The 15,011-nt window shown below is 31.9% G+C and overlaps 1 protein-coding gene across 1 annotated transcript; it reads right to left on the reverse strand.

The window, feature by feature from the left end:
- Positions 1–10,235: 10,235 nt before the first annotated feature.
- LOTGIDRAFT_143961 (hypothetical protein) lies at positions 10,236–13,462 on the reverse strand (the record flags this gene model as incomplete). Its single annotated transcript, XM_009054474.1, has 6 exons — positions 10,236–10,349; positions 11,523–11,648; positions 11,935–11,991; positions 12,239–12,364; positions 12,737–12,867; positions 13,294–13,462. Coding segments are annotated over 6 exons (723 nt in total), but the record flags the coding sequence as incomplete, so codon positions are not given.
- Positions 13,463–15,011: the final 1,549 nt, after the last annotated feature.

Genomic DNA, 15,011 nt, shown 5'->3' on the forward strand with positions numbered 1-15,011 from the left:
GTCCACAGTTTTTATTCAACTTTTATAGCATAATCCAGTTTCCAAATAATCTTGATTATTACTTAATGCATTTTTTACTCTTTCGGTAAAAATATCAATATCATTTGCTTCAGCGTTGCCTCACTGCTATTAATTAATTAAGACATAGTACAGGTATTTTAATATCAGTGAAATGAGTAGATATTTCAAGAGATTCAAGGCGATTAACCTCTTGGCCTACGTAACTAAAATTTAGAAAACACTGATAAATGATTTTGAAATTGTCGTGTTGGAAATCTAGGGTCTATATAACGAGCGCTTGTCACTATATTTGAATTTGTTGACCTCCGCCACATCACATTAATACCAGTAGCCCACACAATCCAGATAAAGTAATTAAATAAAACAAAAAATAGACCTTACCTTGTACAAGTTTCCCTCTTTTATACTACGAGATAAATAGAAAAGCTAGACCAGCTGCCACAATACCCGAAGTAAAACTGAACTAACTGAGTCGACATATAGAGCATTTTACTCGCGGGATGCCCTTAGGCCCATTCTGTATTTCGCGCGAGTTGTTAAGACCTACTCACACTACCATGACGACGCCTGCGTGCTGCTTCCAAATTTAATCGTATTTTTTCATGAAAAAAATTAAAATTGGTCTAACATTATAGTAATTTAAATAAGCTATTAAGATAATACCATAACAATTACTTTAATAAATAACTTGCGACGTTTCGACGATGATTCGAAACGTCGCAAGTTATTTATTAAAGTAATTGTTATCTATATAATTGTGTTCGTGTTAATAATATATATTGTGGGGTAGGCTACAAATGGATTAGGGCCTGTATTTATTGTTGGTAAAAATTCTAGTGGGTATTATTGGAAGAGGGGGGTAGGGGGGGGGGGGGGGGTCTCTTATTTGGCTCTGATATGAATTAATAAAGGTTATACTAAGCCTTTATATATGTCATACTGGTAGGCCTATATTATGTAACAGGCTACTACGAGGACGTAACGAATTTTTTTTAGAAAGGTTGAGTCACAGCCCTACATAAGGCTTATTAGATAGTGGTGTAGATATAATTGTGAGTTGTCAGGAGGTAACAAGGCTTTCCTTTACTCTGATTTAAGTTTGATTCAGTCTTATTTGAATAACCTCAAGATAATATTAATATAAGACAGGTTGAGTATAGTGACGTCACATATACATATTTGTTATTAATAATTTGAAAAATTGGAGACAAAACTATATTACAGTCTTGGTATTCTCTACAAGTTACCAAAAGACTTATTCATTATCATGGTCATTGCTCAGATTGTTCATAAAAAGCAAAACTCAAAATACAAGAACCAACTTAGTTGATGTTGTCTAAATGATACAATGGTTTATACTACAGATGTTTACAGAAACGAGTCGAGAAAATAAACGCTTACAATAATTACTTGAATATAGCCTGGTGCCTTCAGCTAGAAATTTATACAAATTACCCATCACTAATATTGGAATTATTTCTGACAGGCAGCCAAAAAGTTGGTAGTTTCTTGCGGCCATACTAATTATCATGTAATCCAGGGAACAATTCAGACAGCCAGACAAGAGTATATTAAAGGGGTTGATACTGTCATCCTTTCTCAATGATCCTTTCCCTCTGGTTTCATCATTTTTGTGGTGGAAGAAAAAATACCTTTAGGAGCCTAAGAGAGGAGGATTCGGACAAGATTTTCTCATGATGTCGGTTCATTACTTTATATTCGGAATATTAGCATTTGCAGAATTTGGACCCAAACTGGAACAAGAATATTGATACATGATAAAAATAACACCAGGTAATTACTTGTTCTTGGTGGTCGTTAAATTCAGTACCTTTACCTGTACATTCTACGTCTTTTGATTAGACGAGTGGGTCTAGGAAAGAATCAAATGAGTTGGAGACAATTTCTGTTGTAACCACGAAATCTAGTAAGCTGTTGTTTGCACTAACAATTTCAACAGATAAGCACCAATCGATGATTGCATTATCTTTTAATTTTACTGCGATGTTAGCAGTACATTGCTATATACTACGGAAGCATAGTGAGGACATATGATACTGAATAATTATTTTATGATGTTAGGTCGTGGCCTATATATCAGTCGTGGACACGAGAAAGCTTAGTCGCGATCACGAGATAGTTGTTGCCACGAGTTACAATTTTAATTTATCTCTTGTTCCCTCTATGCTTCCGTAATATACAGTCAATCCTTTAGCACTATTTTTATATGACTGCAATCTAAATGCATTATAAATGTATTTTGGTTTTGTTATTTCTATTACTTTATGTTATTTTGAGAAAATGTATGTTTCACCTCAGAGCACCTTTGTCTTCAGTCCTATACAGTTGGAACAGCTTACAGCCAAGTTCAATGGCGCCAACAGAGGAGCGTGGGTCTGGCTTTAGGCATCGCCTGTGGGCATTAATATGTTAAGATGGATGTTTTCAGCGATTTGGCCCTAGGCATACAACAGGACTAATACCCCCTCATTTTTGCCCAAGGGTAAATTACATTAGCTGAGTTTGATGATTTTAGAATGTTGCCTTGAGCTTTTGGTTTGGTTCAGTTCACACATTAAATCCATGTATACAAATTAAATTAATAAATGAAAGTAGGAGATTAAATACGAAAATATGATATATTGTATTTTACACGCTCATCAGAGTTCATTCAAATGTATAGCCTATTTTGAAATATTCCTTAATGTTAAATATTATATATTTTAAATAAATGTACATGTACTATAGAAAATGATATTGTACTGTGTCCAGCAAGCTCAAATTTCATCTATTAAGCTGAATGTTATATTGCCTAATTTCCTAATGTCGCTTGGTAAAATGTGGTTTTCATTGCTTGCATTCGCGATGCATCTGTTGGCAGCACTGAAATATATAATGTCTTAGCCTACTGAATAATACAAGATTCTATACATATAAATATTCCTTGTCAGTTTAATAAAAGAGCATGTCTAAAACCTTATTCCGCTGTCCTGGCAAAATATACCCAATTAGGGACAGAAAAGTATGAAGAATGTTTGCCAGGCAAAGTAACGTACGCTCACTGGCAGCTGCTAGAAATGATAACGTGTTAAGTGACGAATATACGAATTTTCTTATATCTAATATCTTCAAAATGAATTTGTAGTTTGCACATAAATAAGGTCTCGTCAGCATTAAAATTTCACACAAGTTTCAAATTTCACCAAATTTGGATAGACAATTAGGTCTATTTTTCGTTTATCAATCAAGATCTTAACAATATATAAATGCATACCATGTTTAGTAAAGATCGATTTAGAATTGGAACTTCTATCGTGTATACAAACCAACTTTTTTACTCAGTCAAGAGCAACAACTCTAAAACCATTCAAACAATCAAACTTGATGATGATCTCATCAATATATATTAACATGCCAAGTTTAATAAAGATCAAGTAAGTATTTAGTCTCTATCGCGTCTACAAGCCAAATATAATGTATTTTTACTAAGTCAAGGGCTATAACTCCAAAACCATTACTCCAAGTATTACCAAATTCTAACTTGACCGAGATCTCATCAACATAATATGCATCAAGATGGAATAAAAACTGTAGCCTCTATCGTGTCTGAAAGCTAAATTTGACGCGTTTATACTAAGTCAAGGGCAATAACTCCAAAACCTTTCATTTTATTATTACCACATTAAAAAATTGACTGAACCTACTAATATATATATATTTATATATGCATACCAAGTTTCATTAAGATCGGATAAATTAGTGCCCCATTCGTGCCTACAGGTCAAATTTGTTTTTTTACTGAGTCGAGGGTAGTAAATCCAAAACCATTCATCCGATTATTACCAAATCCTACCTTGACCAAGAACATCAATATATCCATGCACACCAAGTGTCATCAAAATCTAATTAAAACTACAGTTTCTATTGTGTCTAATTGAAATGTGGACGGACGGGCGGGTGGACAGGGGAACGGCAATATACGTCCACATTTACATGTAGGCGTATAAAATTTCATCCACAGGCAATTTCTCTTGTGGCCTATTAAAATTTCTTTGCTTGGGCTACTCATGGCGACAAAATGTGTACTTCGAAGGGAATGTTGTAAGGTAGTTCTAGATTTGCTAGCTTGTAGAGTTTCAACTGTCAATGAACAAAATCCCAAGCAGGATCCTAGCTTCAGTTCAATACAAACATTTTTCCATGCCAATTTCTAAAGTTTACAAGTAAAAAATCCGAAGCGTCGGTAATTTATAATATTATGAGAAATTGAATCTGGAATTCACGAGGATTTGTTTCTATCTGAAACTTATTCATATGATATTAAAGTATTGATAAACAACATCAATACCTGGTTTTATATGTTTAACAATATTCTTCATATTATAAAATTTTAACAACCATATATCGACAAACCATCACTCTTTCCCAATCTCTCATCTCATTTTACATTGCTTGCAGGAAGACAGGAAATAAGATTCCATTGTGGCCTGGGGCCAATCTCATTCTAGAATTTGGTGCCTGAAGATGTAATAGGAACTGCCTTTCAATCCATTGAATGAAGGCCTGTAGCTATATTAGATGAAAGGCTTTTGTTAAGACACAGACAGGCAGATTTCTAATAGCGAATATAGAGAGATGAAAGTAACGGGGTAAAATTGTATATACCTGGGGGAAATTTACTTGATATAATCAATTGAATATAGATCGTTATGTTGGCTTGTTCTTATTAACATAATGGTATATATAGAGACGTGACCAAATAATATACACGTCAAAATATTCCTGTTAATTTTCATTCCTTTTGGAATCATTTAAATTTTCAAAACACACTCAATGTAAATAGCTTGTGATCACGTAGGCCTATGTACTTTATGTGTGACAGAGTGAACATACCAAACTTCAAAGCAAAAACCACCAACAGCATACTTAGTGCCTAATTTTCAGTTTTAATAAAATATTGTCTTATAATAAAAAGCTTATAGTCTTTAATCTGAGAAAACAATAAACCTTAAATATTTCAGATAGGTCGCCAGGCAAGATAACTTACACCTACTGAATCTGTATAAGGAAAATTACATGGCATCTAACTACATTCTGACTACAAAATTGTAGCATTTTTATACGCCCACATGTGGTCGTATATTGTCGTCGCCCCTGTCCGTCGGTCCGTCAATCTGTCGGTCCGTCCGTCAACATTTCTTGTGAGCATTATAGAGACTACAGTTTTCATCTGATTTTGATAAAACTTGGTGTGATGCTTTAGATTGATAAGCGGTCAAGTTCGAATTTGACATATTTTCGATGAACGGTTTTTGAGATATTGCCCTTGACTTAGAACGCCTTGAAATTTGTTAAAAATTGTTCGTGAGCAGGATTGAAGCTACAGTTTTCATCCGATTCTGATGAAACTTGGTGTGATCATTGGAATTGATAAGATCTCGGACAAATTCTAACTTGACGCATTTTCGATGAACGGTTTTTGAGTTATTGCCCTTGACTTTGTTAAATGTGTTGAAATTTGTTAAAAATAGTTCGTGATCAGGATTGAAGCTACAGTGTTCAACCGATTATGATGAAACTTGGTGTGATCATTGGAATTGATAAGATCTCGGACAAGTTCTAATTTGACGCATTTTCGATGAACGGTTTTTGAGTTATTGCCCTTGACTTTGTAAAAACGCTTCAAAATTTGTTAAAAATAGTTCGTGAGCAGGATTGAAGCTAAAGTTTTCAACCGATTCTGATGAAACTTGGTGTGATCATTGGAATTGATAAGATCTCGGACAAGCTCTAACTTGACGCATTTTCGATGAACGGTTTTTGAGTTATTGCCCTTGACTTTGTAAAAACGCTTCAAAATTTGTTAAAAATAGTTCGTGAGCAGGATTGACGCTACAGTTTTCAACCGATTCTGATGAAACTTGGTGTAATCATTGGAATTGATAAGATCTCAGACAAGTTCTAACTTGGTGCATTTTTGATGAACGGTTTTAGAGTTATTGCCCTTGACTTTGTAAAAACGCGTCAAAATTTGTTCGGGAGCACAATAGAAGCTACAGTTTTCAACCGATTCTGATGAAACTTGGTGTGATCATTGAAATAAGATCTCGGACAAGTTCTAACTTGACGCATTTTCGATGAAATGTTTTTGAGTTATTGCCATTAACTTACGAAAAACGCGTCAAAATTTGTTTGTGAGCACAATAGAAGCTACAGTTTTCAACCGATTTTGATGAAACTTGGTGTGATAAGATCTCGGACAAGTTCTAACAAGAGATATTTTTGATGAACATTTGTTGAGTTATTGCCCTTGACTTTGTAAACACGCGTCAAAAGTCGTTTTTTGCCCTTGATTAGAGCTGTGTGATTTAATTTTTTGATGTACATGGGTTATTGATATTGATTTTAAAAAATTTTGTGGAGATATTCAGCATAAATAATTTCTTCAATATGAGAAAATTCCTACTTTAGTCACTAAGGACTGTTTTATTATTTCTGACAGCTGCCAGTGGGCGTATGTTACCTTGCATCGCAAGCTATCTTTTATTAAGTCAAGGGTAATAACTAAAAATCCAAATGGTCATTAATATAATACTTTCACATCAGGTTTTATCTAGTTCAGAGAAAAACAGTAGTCTGAAGCTTGTCATTTTCACATTGGTCAAGGTTTTACAAACTTATACTTTGACTAGCCCATGTTCTTGTATCACATTATGTCATAATGGAGCGATTTGATAGGATTGTTAGCCAGTGAATACAGCCAATCAAAGCCCTCGAAAGAAAGACTGTAAACATGATGGCTTATCATTCACAGAGTCTGTGAAGGGCCATCACTGCGTTCTGTGGTTCAAAGAACCTACACCTAAAAGAAAGGCGGCTAATATATTCAAGGTATAAGACGAATTTCGTAACACCTTGACCATTGTGAAGAAGATAAGCTAGAAAATATTATAAGATATTGGTCAAGTTTGATAATGACCATATTTGGTTTTTTGAGTTATTGCCCTTGATGAAAATCTGATTCATATTAACGAAGTAATATTTTGTTTTAACGTAATAAGCAATTCGTTTAATAAAAATAATTGATTTTAGTTTTGATACTATTTCGTTTTAACGAACTGACTAACGCAATTACTAATTCGTTAAAATGGTTACGTCTTAGGGGTTACGTATATCACATAATAATTTTGACATTTTTGTCTTTGTCAAGGGCAAGCACCCCAAAACCTTTCAATAAACCCTTCAAAAATCTCACCAAAGTGTATGCATACTAAAGTTCATCGGATGGACGGACGGACATTAGGTGACAACAATATCAAGTCAAAATACTTCTAGGCATCTGAGTAAGAGTTCATAGTTCTTAGAAAGTAAGGTACAGTCAAATAGATACTTTAGGATACTTTATTTTCCAGTTTTGGAAATTCATACCACAATATGTTTATGTATAAATGATGCCTATTGCATACTCACAATGTACAAACTAAATGATACAAATAATAATATATACAATAGTAAACATCACTGCAAATAATAACAATGATAGGGTTTCATATAACAAATATTTTCTTTTATAATACATCATTATTATTATACAGACATTTTATAGATAGTGTGTGATATTTACTTACATGCATAATGATCTATATATATACACTATATAGTACTAATGGAATGACAGGATTAGTTAGGGCTTGATGATAGGATTTGAGAGAGGTAGCAAGGGTCTGTTATCAGAAACATCATACAAAGAACTATGATATGGTTGATCTTATTAAAGTGATCCTTAAGTAATTAGTTAGATTAAGAAGTAAACTAGAAAGAGAAAACAGACCCTGATTGTATACAATTCTTGTGAGCTGACAACACTATTGATAGAAAAATAAATCAATCAAAAAATTAAAAAATCTAAAATGATACAATACTTAAGGCGATACTGACAACCTTACAAAATGACTATCTTAAAGGGACAGATGTGCCATTTGTATATAGTCTTCAGAAGTACTAGCACAGCAATCACATAATTCATTTAAAAATACTTCTAAGAATTTTACTCACTATTTCCATTTATGTCTTAAATTAAGGAGTAGTCAAGATAATTCTTGACACACATGGATTTGAAGGCTTAAATATAGACGGTGAACTGTGAAAACTAACACTGATTTGCTCAGGGCAAAAATTTCAGTTTCTAAGACCAAAGTATAATTGGTAAAAAAAACATGGCCTACCTGTCCCTTTAAGCAATACAATGCCATGATAATGATTTAACAAAATTAAGAAAAGTTAATTTACATTTTAATCAAATGTGGTTTTATAAATTTATCAATGATTCCAAATCTTCATAAATTTTTCACTTTAAAATATCTATTATGACATTTTCCCGGTCTGGTAAAATGAATACCGTTTTGAGAGCACCAATGTACCTTGAGAATAGCTATGACCTACATGGCGTAAGATCAAATGTGATTTCAGTGAAGAGAGAGGAGAAATTTTAAGATATACCATTATAATCTTTTCTTGACTTATATAGGAACATTTTACTGATATTAAATATTATACTTCATTTACATATATTCTTCTTTCACCATTACAAAGAATTTGGAAAACTGGAAAGTTTGTGTTTATCAACCTTAGAAAATACCTTAAAATTCATATTGTATTTAGATCTGGAACATTTGAAGGGAGATAGAATATTTCTCACTGATTTCAATGGAGCTTTAAAATGTCCTTTGAAATCATACTGAAAAAGCTTAAATTTTCAAGATTCAAGCAGTTGATTATAATATAATAAAATATTATTTTTATATTTTTCAAGTCAAAAAGTGCACCTTGAATTATTTTTAATGTGTATAATTCCTATCGACTAAAAAGTCTTTAATCTTTATACCTAATCGAATAATAAAAGATGAGTCAATTAACATGTATAATACTGTCTAGATATGGCAGAAAAATTACCAGGAGAAAATGCATCATGCTATGCAATGTCATGCATATAATATTGAGAAAATAGAACCATTTGATATTTTCATGCAACCATCAAATCAAATCATGGCCAGAGTATCACCATGTTCATTTCAATCAGTCTTTCTAGTATCTAATAGTTATTCATTCAATTCAATTGTTGAAAGACCTCAATTAATAAATGCCTTTTAGAATAAATTCCTAAACAATCTAAACCTGTTGCATTTAGTTCATTTAATAAATAAAGACCTATCCCAAACTACAAGATGATACTTAGTAGAAAACCTTGATGTGTTTGAATGAATACTTTAATATAACATGAGCTGCCAAATAATTCTTACACCTGTTGAACAGTATAACATATATTGGACATCACATTACATTCATATGCTAATCAAATTCTTAAAATAATTATGATTCAGGAGAAATCAGACTACTTGTGTCAAACTTTTTCTACAAATAAGATTTATCCTAACAAACTTTATGATTTTACATCACATCTAACTAGCAGTGAAGTACTGGTTAAAAGCATGATATATAAGTATCATCAGGAATGAACCAGTATGCCACGGCAACACAAAATTCTATCTCATTGTCTAACATTCAATTGATCTGCAGTCCAACACTATTATTATGATTTCAGGATCAAACATTATATAAAAATTTATCAACTAAAATAATTTACTAAAATCTCGAGTTTTCTGATAATCAAACCTTATAGACGCTAAGTTATATGAAGTAGAAAAAGTTATAACAAACACCCAAGACTATGCTGGGATCTCAATGATAATAAAATGATAAATCTATCAAATTCTTAAAACAGCCATTAGGTTTGAAATTCTTATTCTTTGAATTAATCACCTCAATAAACATCTGAGTAAACTGGGTTTACTTTTAATCCAAAAAGGTTGCTATAACTACTTTAAGTGGACTAGCATTCCATGAAACTTATCAATCAAATACAGAAAAGATTCTGTAAAAAATATCCAAAGAAATATTAAAGGCTGCCCTTAATTCCAATTTACTTTGACCTGAAAAAGGCAATGATAATAACATATTTCTATCTGAATTGGTGCATCCTATACATCACTTTATAAACTGATTCTCTTGTATCCTGCAAGACCAGCTTGTATTCTCTTCTCTTGTTACTTTCAATTTGATTCTTATAATATATAATAGATTTGATAGCACTTTATTTCTCTAGTTCATAATGCTGCCCTATAGATTCACTTCCAAATATTTCACTATTAGAACTCTCATTTTAGGAATGTTTTGAATAATAAATTTGATTTTGAAGTCGATCTTTCTTGTTCTAGTAAAAATAACATGTCCCTGAGATTCACACGTTTCGTTCTGGGTCGATTAATCATCTGAAAATAAAAGTAAAAATATAGTGATGTAAGGAGATACATTTGTGAAAACTACTGTCTGTAGTTCCCTTCAGCATCAAATCTGACAAGTAGTTTATCAGAAATTTAAAAAAACAAACATAGGGTTGATGTATTGGCACTTTAGATATATCCAGACAATTTTTAACATTGTTTCATGAAACATTACTGATTGTCATCAAAAACTTGATCTTTTGAAATGTTTTAACCACAGACAAAAGTACTTCCAACTGGTAATTACTGCATATATGAATACTAAAAACTGAAGACTTGACAGTGTTTAATAGGGAGCCCCTAAGGCACAATTTTCCATACTTTCATAAAATATCTCGTTTTAACGAAATAATTAATGCTTTTAAACGAAATAAGTTATTTGATTAAACGAAATAAGTTATTCGATTTCGTTTCAATGAAATAATTAATTTGTTTATACGAAAAGTTTTTCGTTTAAACGAAATATATGAAAAAAAATGAAATAACAAATGTTTTTAGTTTGAAATTTCGTAATAGCGAAATAACGAATTCGATAAAACAAAATATTTATAAAAGTACGGAAAATTGCGCCTAAGGGGTTTAAGAACAACTATGAAAAGATGAATGATAAACATCAACATGAAAGCTGAGGGCTCATTAAAAAGGGTTGCAGCATGAAAATTGACAATTATATACAAGCAACAATATAATTCCCTTCTTAAAAACTTGAAGGGTATTGTTTAGAAATAAGAATAAATTAAGATATATTACCGAGATATTAGATGAGATACCACTATCATTAGCTGTTGATGATGAATTACTACCAGACTATAATTACATAAAATATTCTTATAATATTCACTTGGCTAATATTCGAAAAAATATTCCACAAATATAAAAAGTTCATCCCTTATTATACTGAAATTCAAGAGTTTCCTCAAAGAAGCGGGGTCAAGTCTCTCCTAGTATTGCTAGTTCAATTTTTGTCGGAATTTTAATATTTCTCAATATAAAACTACAAGGTTACACAAATTTTTTATTGATTTTTTGAGGAAATGGAACGATGCTTCATTTCCAGTTACAATCAAAACAAAATCAAATGGCACCCATGATCTTGTTTCTTGTATAAAATATACATAGCATGAAAAATAGAAAATGCTCATTTGTATACATTATAGAAACTGAAAGACTTACCGCTTGCCCAACATCTGGCGTTTCAAGTTTCCGTTTCTTTCTTGGACCAATTGCTGCCAATGCTGTTAAATTAGCTTCACGCTGCCGAACTTCTTCCATTTCTGCTGCCTGGAGCTGTAAAAAAAAACCAAAGGAGCTTTTACAACTGGGAATCTGGTTAAATGGAGGTTTCAAGTTGTGGCTAAAGGGACATAACTCGTCATAGATGAGATAATAGAAGAGTTCACAATGCGTTCCACGTCTGCTGAAAAAATAGTAGGTGCAGAAAGAATTCAAAATAGAAAGAATAGAAAGGAGAATTCTGGTTCAATACTGTTCTATGAGATCAGCATTGGAAATAACGGAACCTGTTCATAAATCACAGTGAACTCATCAGAAGTTTTTAGAGTATTATTCTTACCTCTTTAGCTTTTTGTTTCAATTTTAACTGTTCTGGATCTTCATTCTTCGATCGACTCTGTTAAAGATATATCTTATAGTAACAAATATTCAAGTAAAACAAAAATATTCACCATTAAAAGTGAACAAAATATCAATTTCAAATAGTGAAGTGCAGAATAACAGTAAAATTTTGATTATAAGAGAATGAGATGAATACAAGTCAAATGATGAATTAAGAATTTTATGTAAAATATGTAATTATAAATTGATATGGTTTAGTACTGATAACCAGAAAAAATTTGATAGGCAAAAAAAAACCCTACCTTTATAGCTCGTAATAATATTTCTCTTTCCTGTTCCTCATGACGTTTCTTCTCTAATTTATCAATTTCTTCTAAAAACTTTAACTGTGTACGCACATCATTTGTAACTTCATATCTTTTATCCATCTGTAATTCATAAAGTAATATATAATGTACTGATGATTTTGATAATTAAATGATTATCATTACAAATTCAAAACATTGACAGTTAACTCTACAATTGACATATATATATATAAAAAAATTATGTTATAATTTTACTAAAAAACTGGCCCAAACATACTCATGATTCATGAACTTTTTTTCAATATCAATGAGCCCATAGAAAATATTTTTTTGAAATTTATATTGGAATGCCTGATTTTGCAGGATAGCAATTAGAAGAATAGAAAAATTCCAATACCACAGACAAATTTGACAAGATTTTATGATTTCAATTCACTTAATTGTGACTACTTAGTCATTAAGTTATATGGTATATGAAAGATAATATCTCACTTTATATATTTCTATTCTATGTTCTGCTATTGTAGAGAGTTTTTCTGACATGTCACGTAATCTTTCTTGTGTAGCATGTGATATCATATTGGCTACATCTAATGATACTTCATCTAAACCATGTCGTTTAGCTACAATTAAAACAATCATATACATGTAGTGTACATTCAGTAATCTTTAACAATATGATTTTTTGGGGGAAATTTTGTCACAGTCATATTTTCTCAGTGAAATTAACGCAGATAAAATTAATCAGACAGAATTGCAAGGACAATTGTGACACAAGATATTGGCAAATCAATACATCACAATACAACTTGCCAGGATACTTGATTCTTGAAAAACATGTTACACAACTAAGAAGTCATCCAAATGCATGAAAAGTACTACTTAGGATGTAGTTGAAAACAAATTACTAGTAATATATCTCTCTTATCTGAGAACTGATAGAAATTTGGACGCTCCATTTTTTTCTATTACCCCATGTATCGTGATGTGGTTGGCAATACCCAGAATAAACAGAGAGTATATGAGATTATAATAAAATAAAAATTTACCTATTTCATGAATTCTGGACATAAGAGGACCATGAAACAGAAATGCTTCATCTTTACATGACCTAATTTGAGTCCCAATGAAGTCGGCATTTGTTGCTAAAATATTTTTAGATTCTTCTGAGAGATTAACTCCACCCATTGTAGCTACATCATTGATGTCATCATCTCCATCTCTAGAAATTATTGATAAAATTTGACATTAGTAACTAGAGAGTCTGTGTAGAATAAGGTGACTTCCCATGCCCAATGTTCAATAATTGATAGACGTAAAATGTACTTACTACAACAAAATACAGCAAGTTGCATCAGAACTGGAAAAATCTTGACAATTGAGATTAGAACGATCATTTTGTTGTTTGTTTTCAGCAAATGAATGAATTTGAATGAATTACACTTGCACACTAAAACATTTTGTAAAACCAAGCATGAAGAATAACAAATGACTCACTTGAGAGATTCAAATTTTTGTTTTTCTTTTGGTGCTGGACTACTAGATGGTTTGACTAGTCGAGATTGAAATGAAGTGACACCAGTTGGTATATTGCCTTGTAATGGTACTGGTGCTCTAATTCTAACTATACCACCAGATTGCTGCCCACCTTGCTGTGTCATTACTCTATTACCTGGTCGTACAAACATTTGGCCTGGAACACCACCTGGTCTCATAACCATCTAAAATATCATAACAAATAGTGTTTTAGAAATGATGGAAAGGTTGAAGTTAGAATATTAAAAATGGGGTGGTTTTGGGTATATTCAGAGTTTAGGGTGATAAAAAGGTGACCTGATACAATTCAACAGTATTATTGGCACAGGGTTACAGGAGCATTCTAAATTCTGAAACTGTCAAGCATTAAATATACCAAAATACATATTAGTTGCTTAAAGGAATAGACTCTTTTAGAATGAACATGAAATTTGAAATCGTTCAAACTTGGCCATTAACAGTGTTTATCCATCAGTGGGCCTACCTGGTGTCATAACTATCAAAATCCCTCTATAATCCAATAAATCCACAAATTCAAGTAATTAATTATAAAACGCTAAATAAATAAGCGATTTTCAATTTGTGAGTCTTGGAAATCTGTTATAATCGTAAGGGGAAGTAACTCTCACACGGGGTTTCCCGCGTCCTTGACCTTTACTCTTGAATTGACCTCGACAGGAATCGTACAAGAATGTACAATAAGAAGACCAAGAAGAAGCAATTCATATTATTTTATGATTTCTCAACCACTGACTATTAATCATTGGCAAAGTTTGTTTGAATACACCGGAAGATGATTGCCACTTTGCGCTTGCACATTAATGGGTTTTTCCTTATTCCTGCTTTAGCGTTGATTACCCAGACTTTTTTTAAAAACTGAACAGATTCATTGGTTGCTCACTTGTTTTTTTTAAATTCTGAATATAGTTTTATTGTCGCTTTTTCAACATTGACAAAGTGTTGGATGCATACTTATTTAACCATTGATCAATATTAAATACAAATATTAGCCACAGGACGAGTGTATTCTAAGACGTTCTATTCCATTAAGGATAACAGTTATAAAGATCCTCTGTGAAACCTTTTATGCAGAATAATCTTATAACAATTACCAAATTACAAAACTAAGATTTTGAGTTGTTTTGAATTCAAATTTCATGTTTAATAATATCACAGATACATTATAAATGGGAAGTAATTTTTTTTGAGCAACAGGGCTTTAGTCTTGTTG

This window comes from Lottia gigantea (assembly GCF_000327385.1).
Source record: "Lottia gigantea unplaced genomic scaffold LOTGIsca_219, whole genome shotgun sequence".
NCBI lineage: Eukaryota > Metazoa > Mollusca > Gastropoda > Lottiidae > Lottia > Lottia gigantea.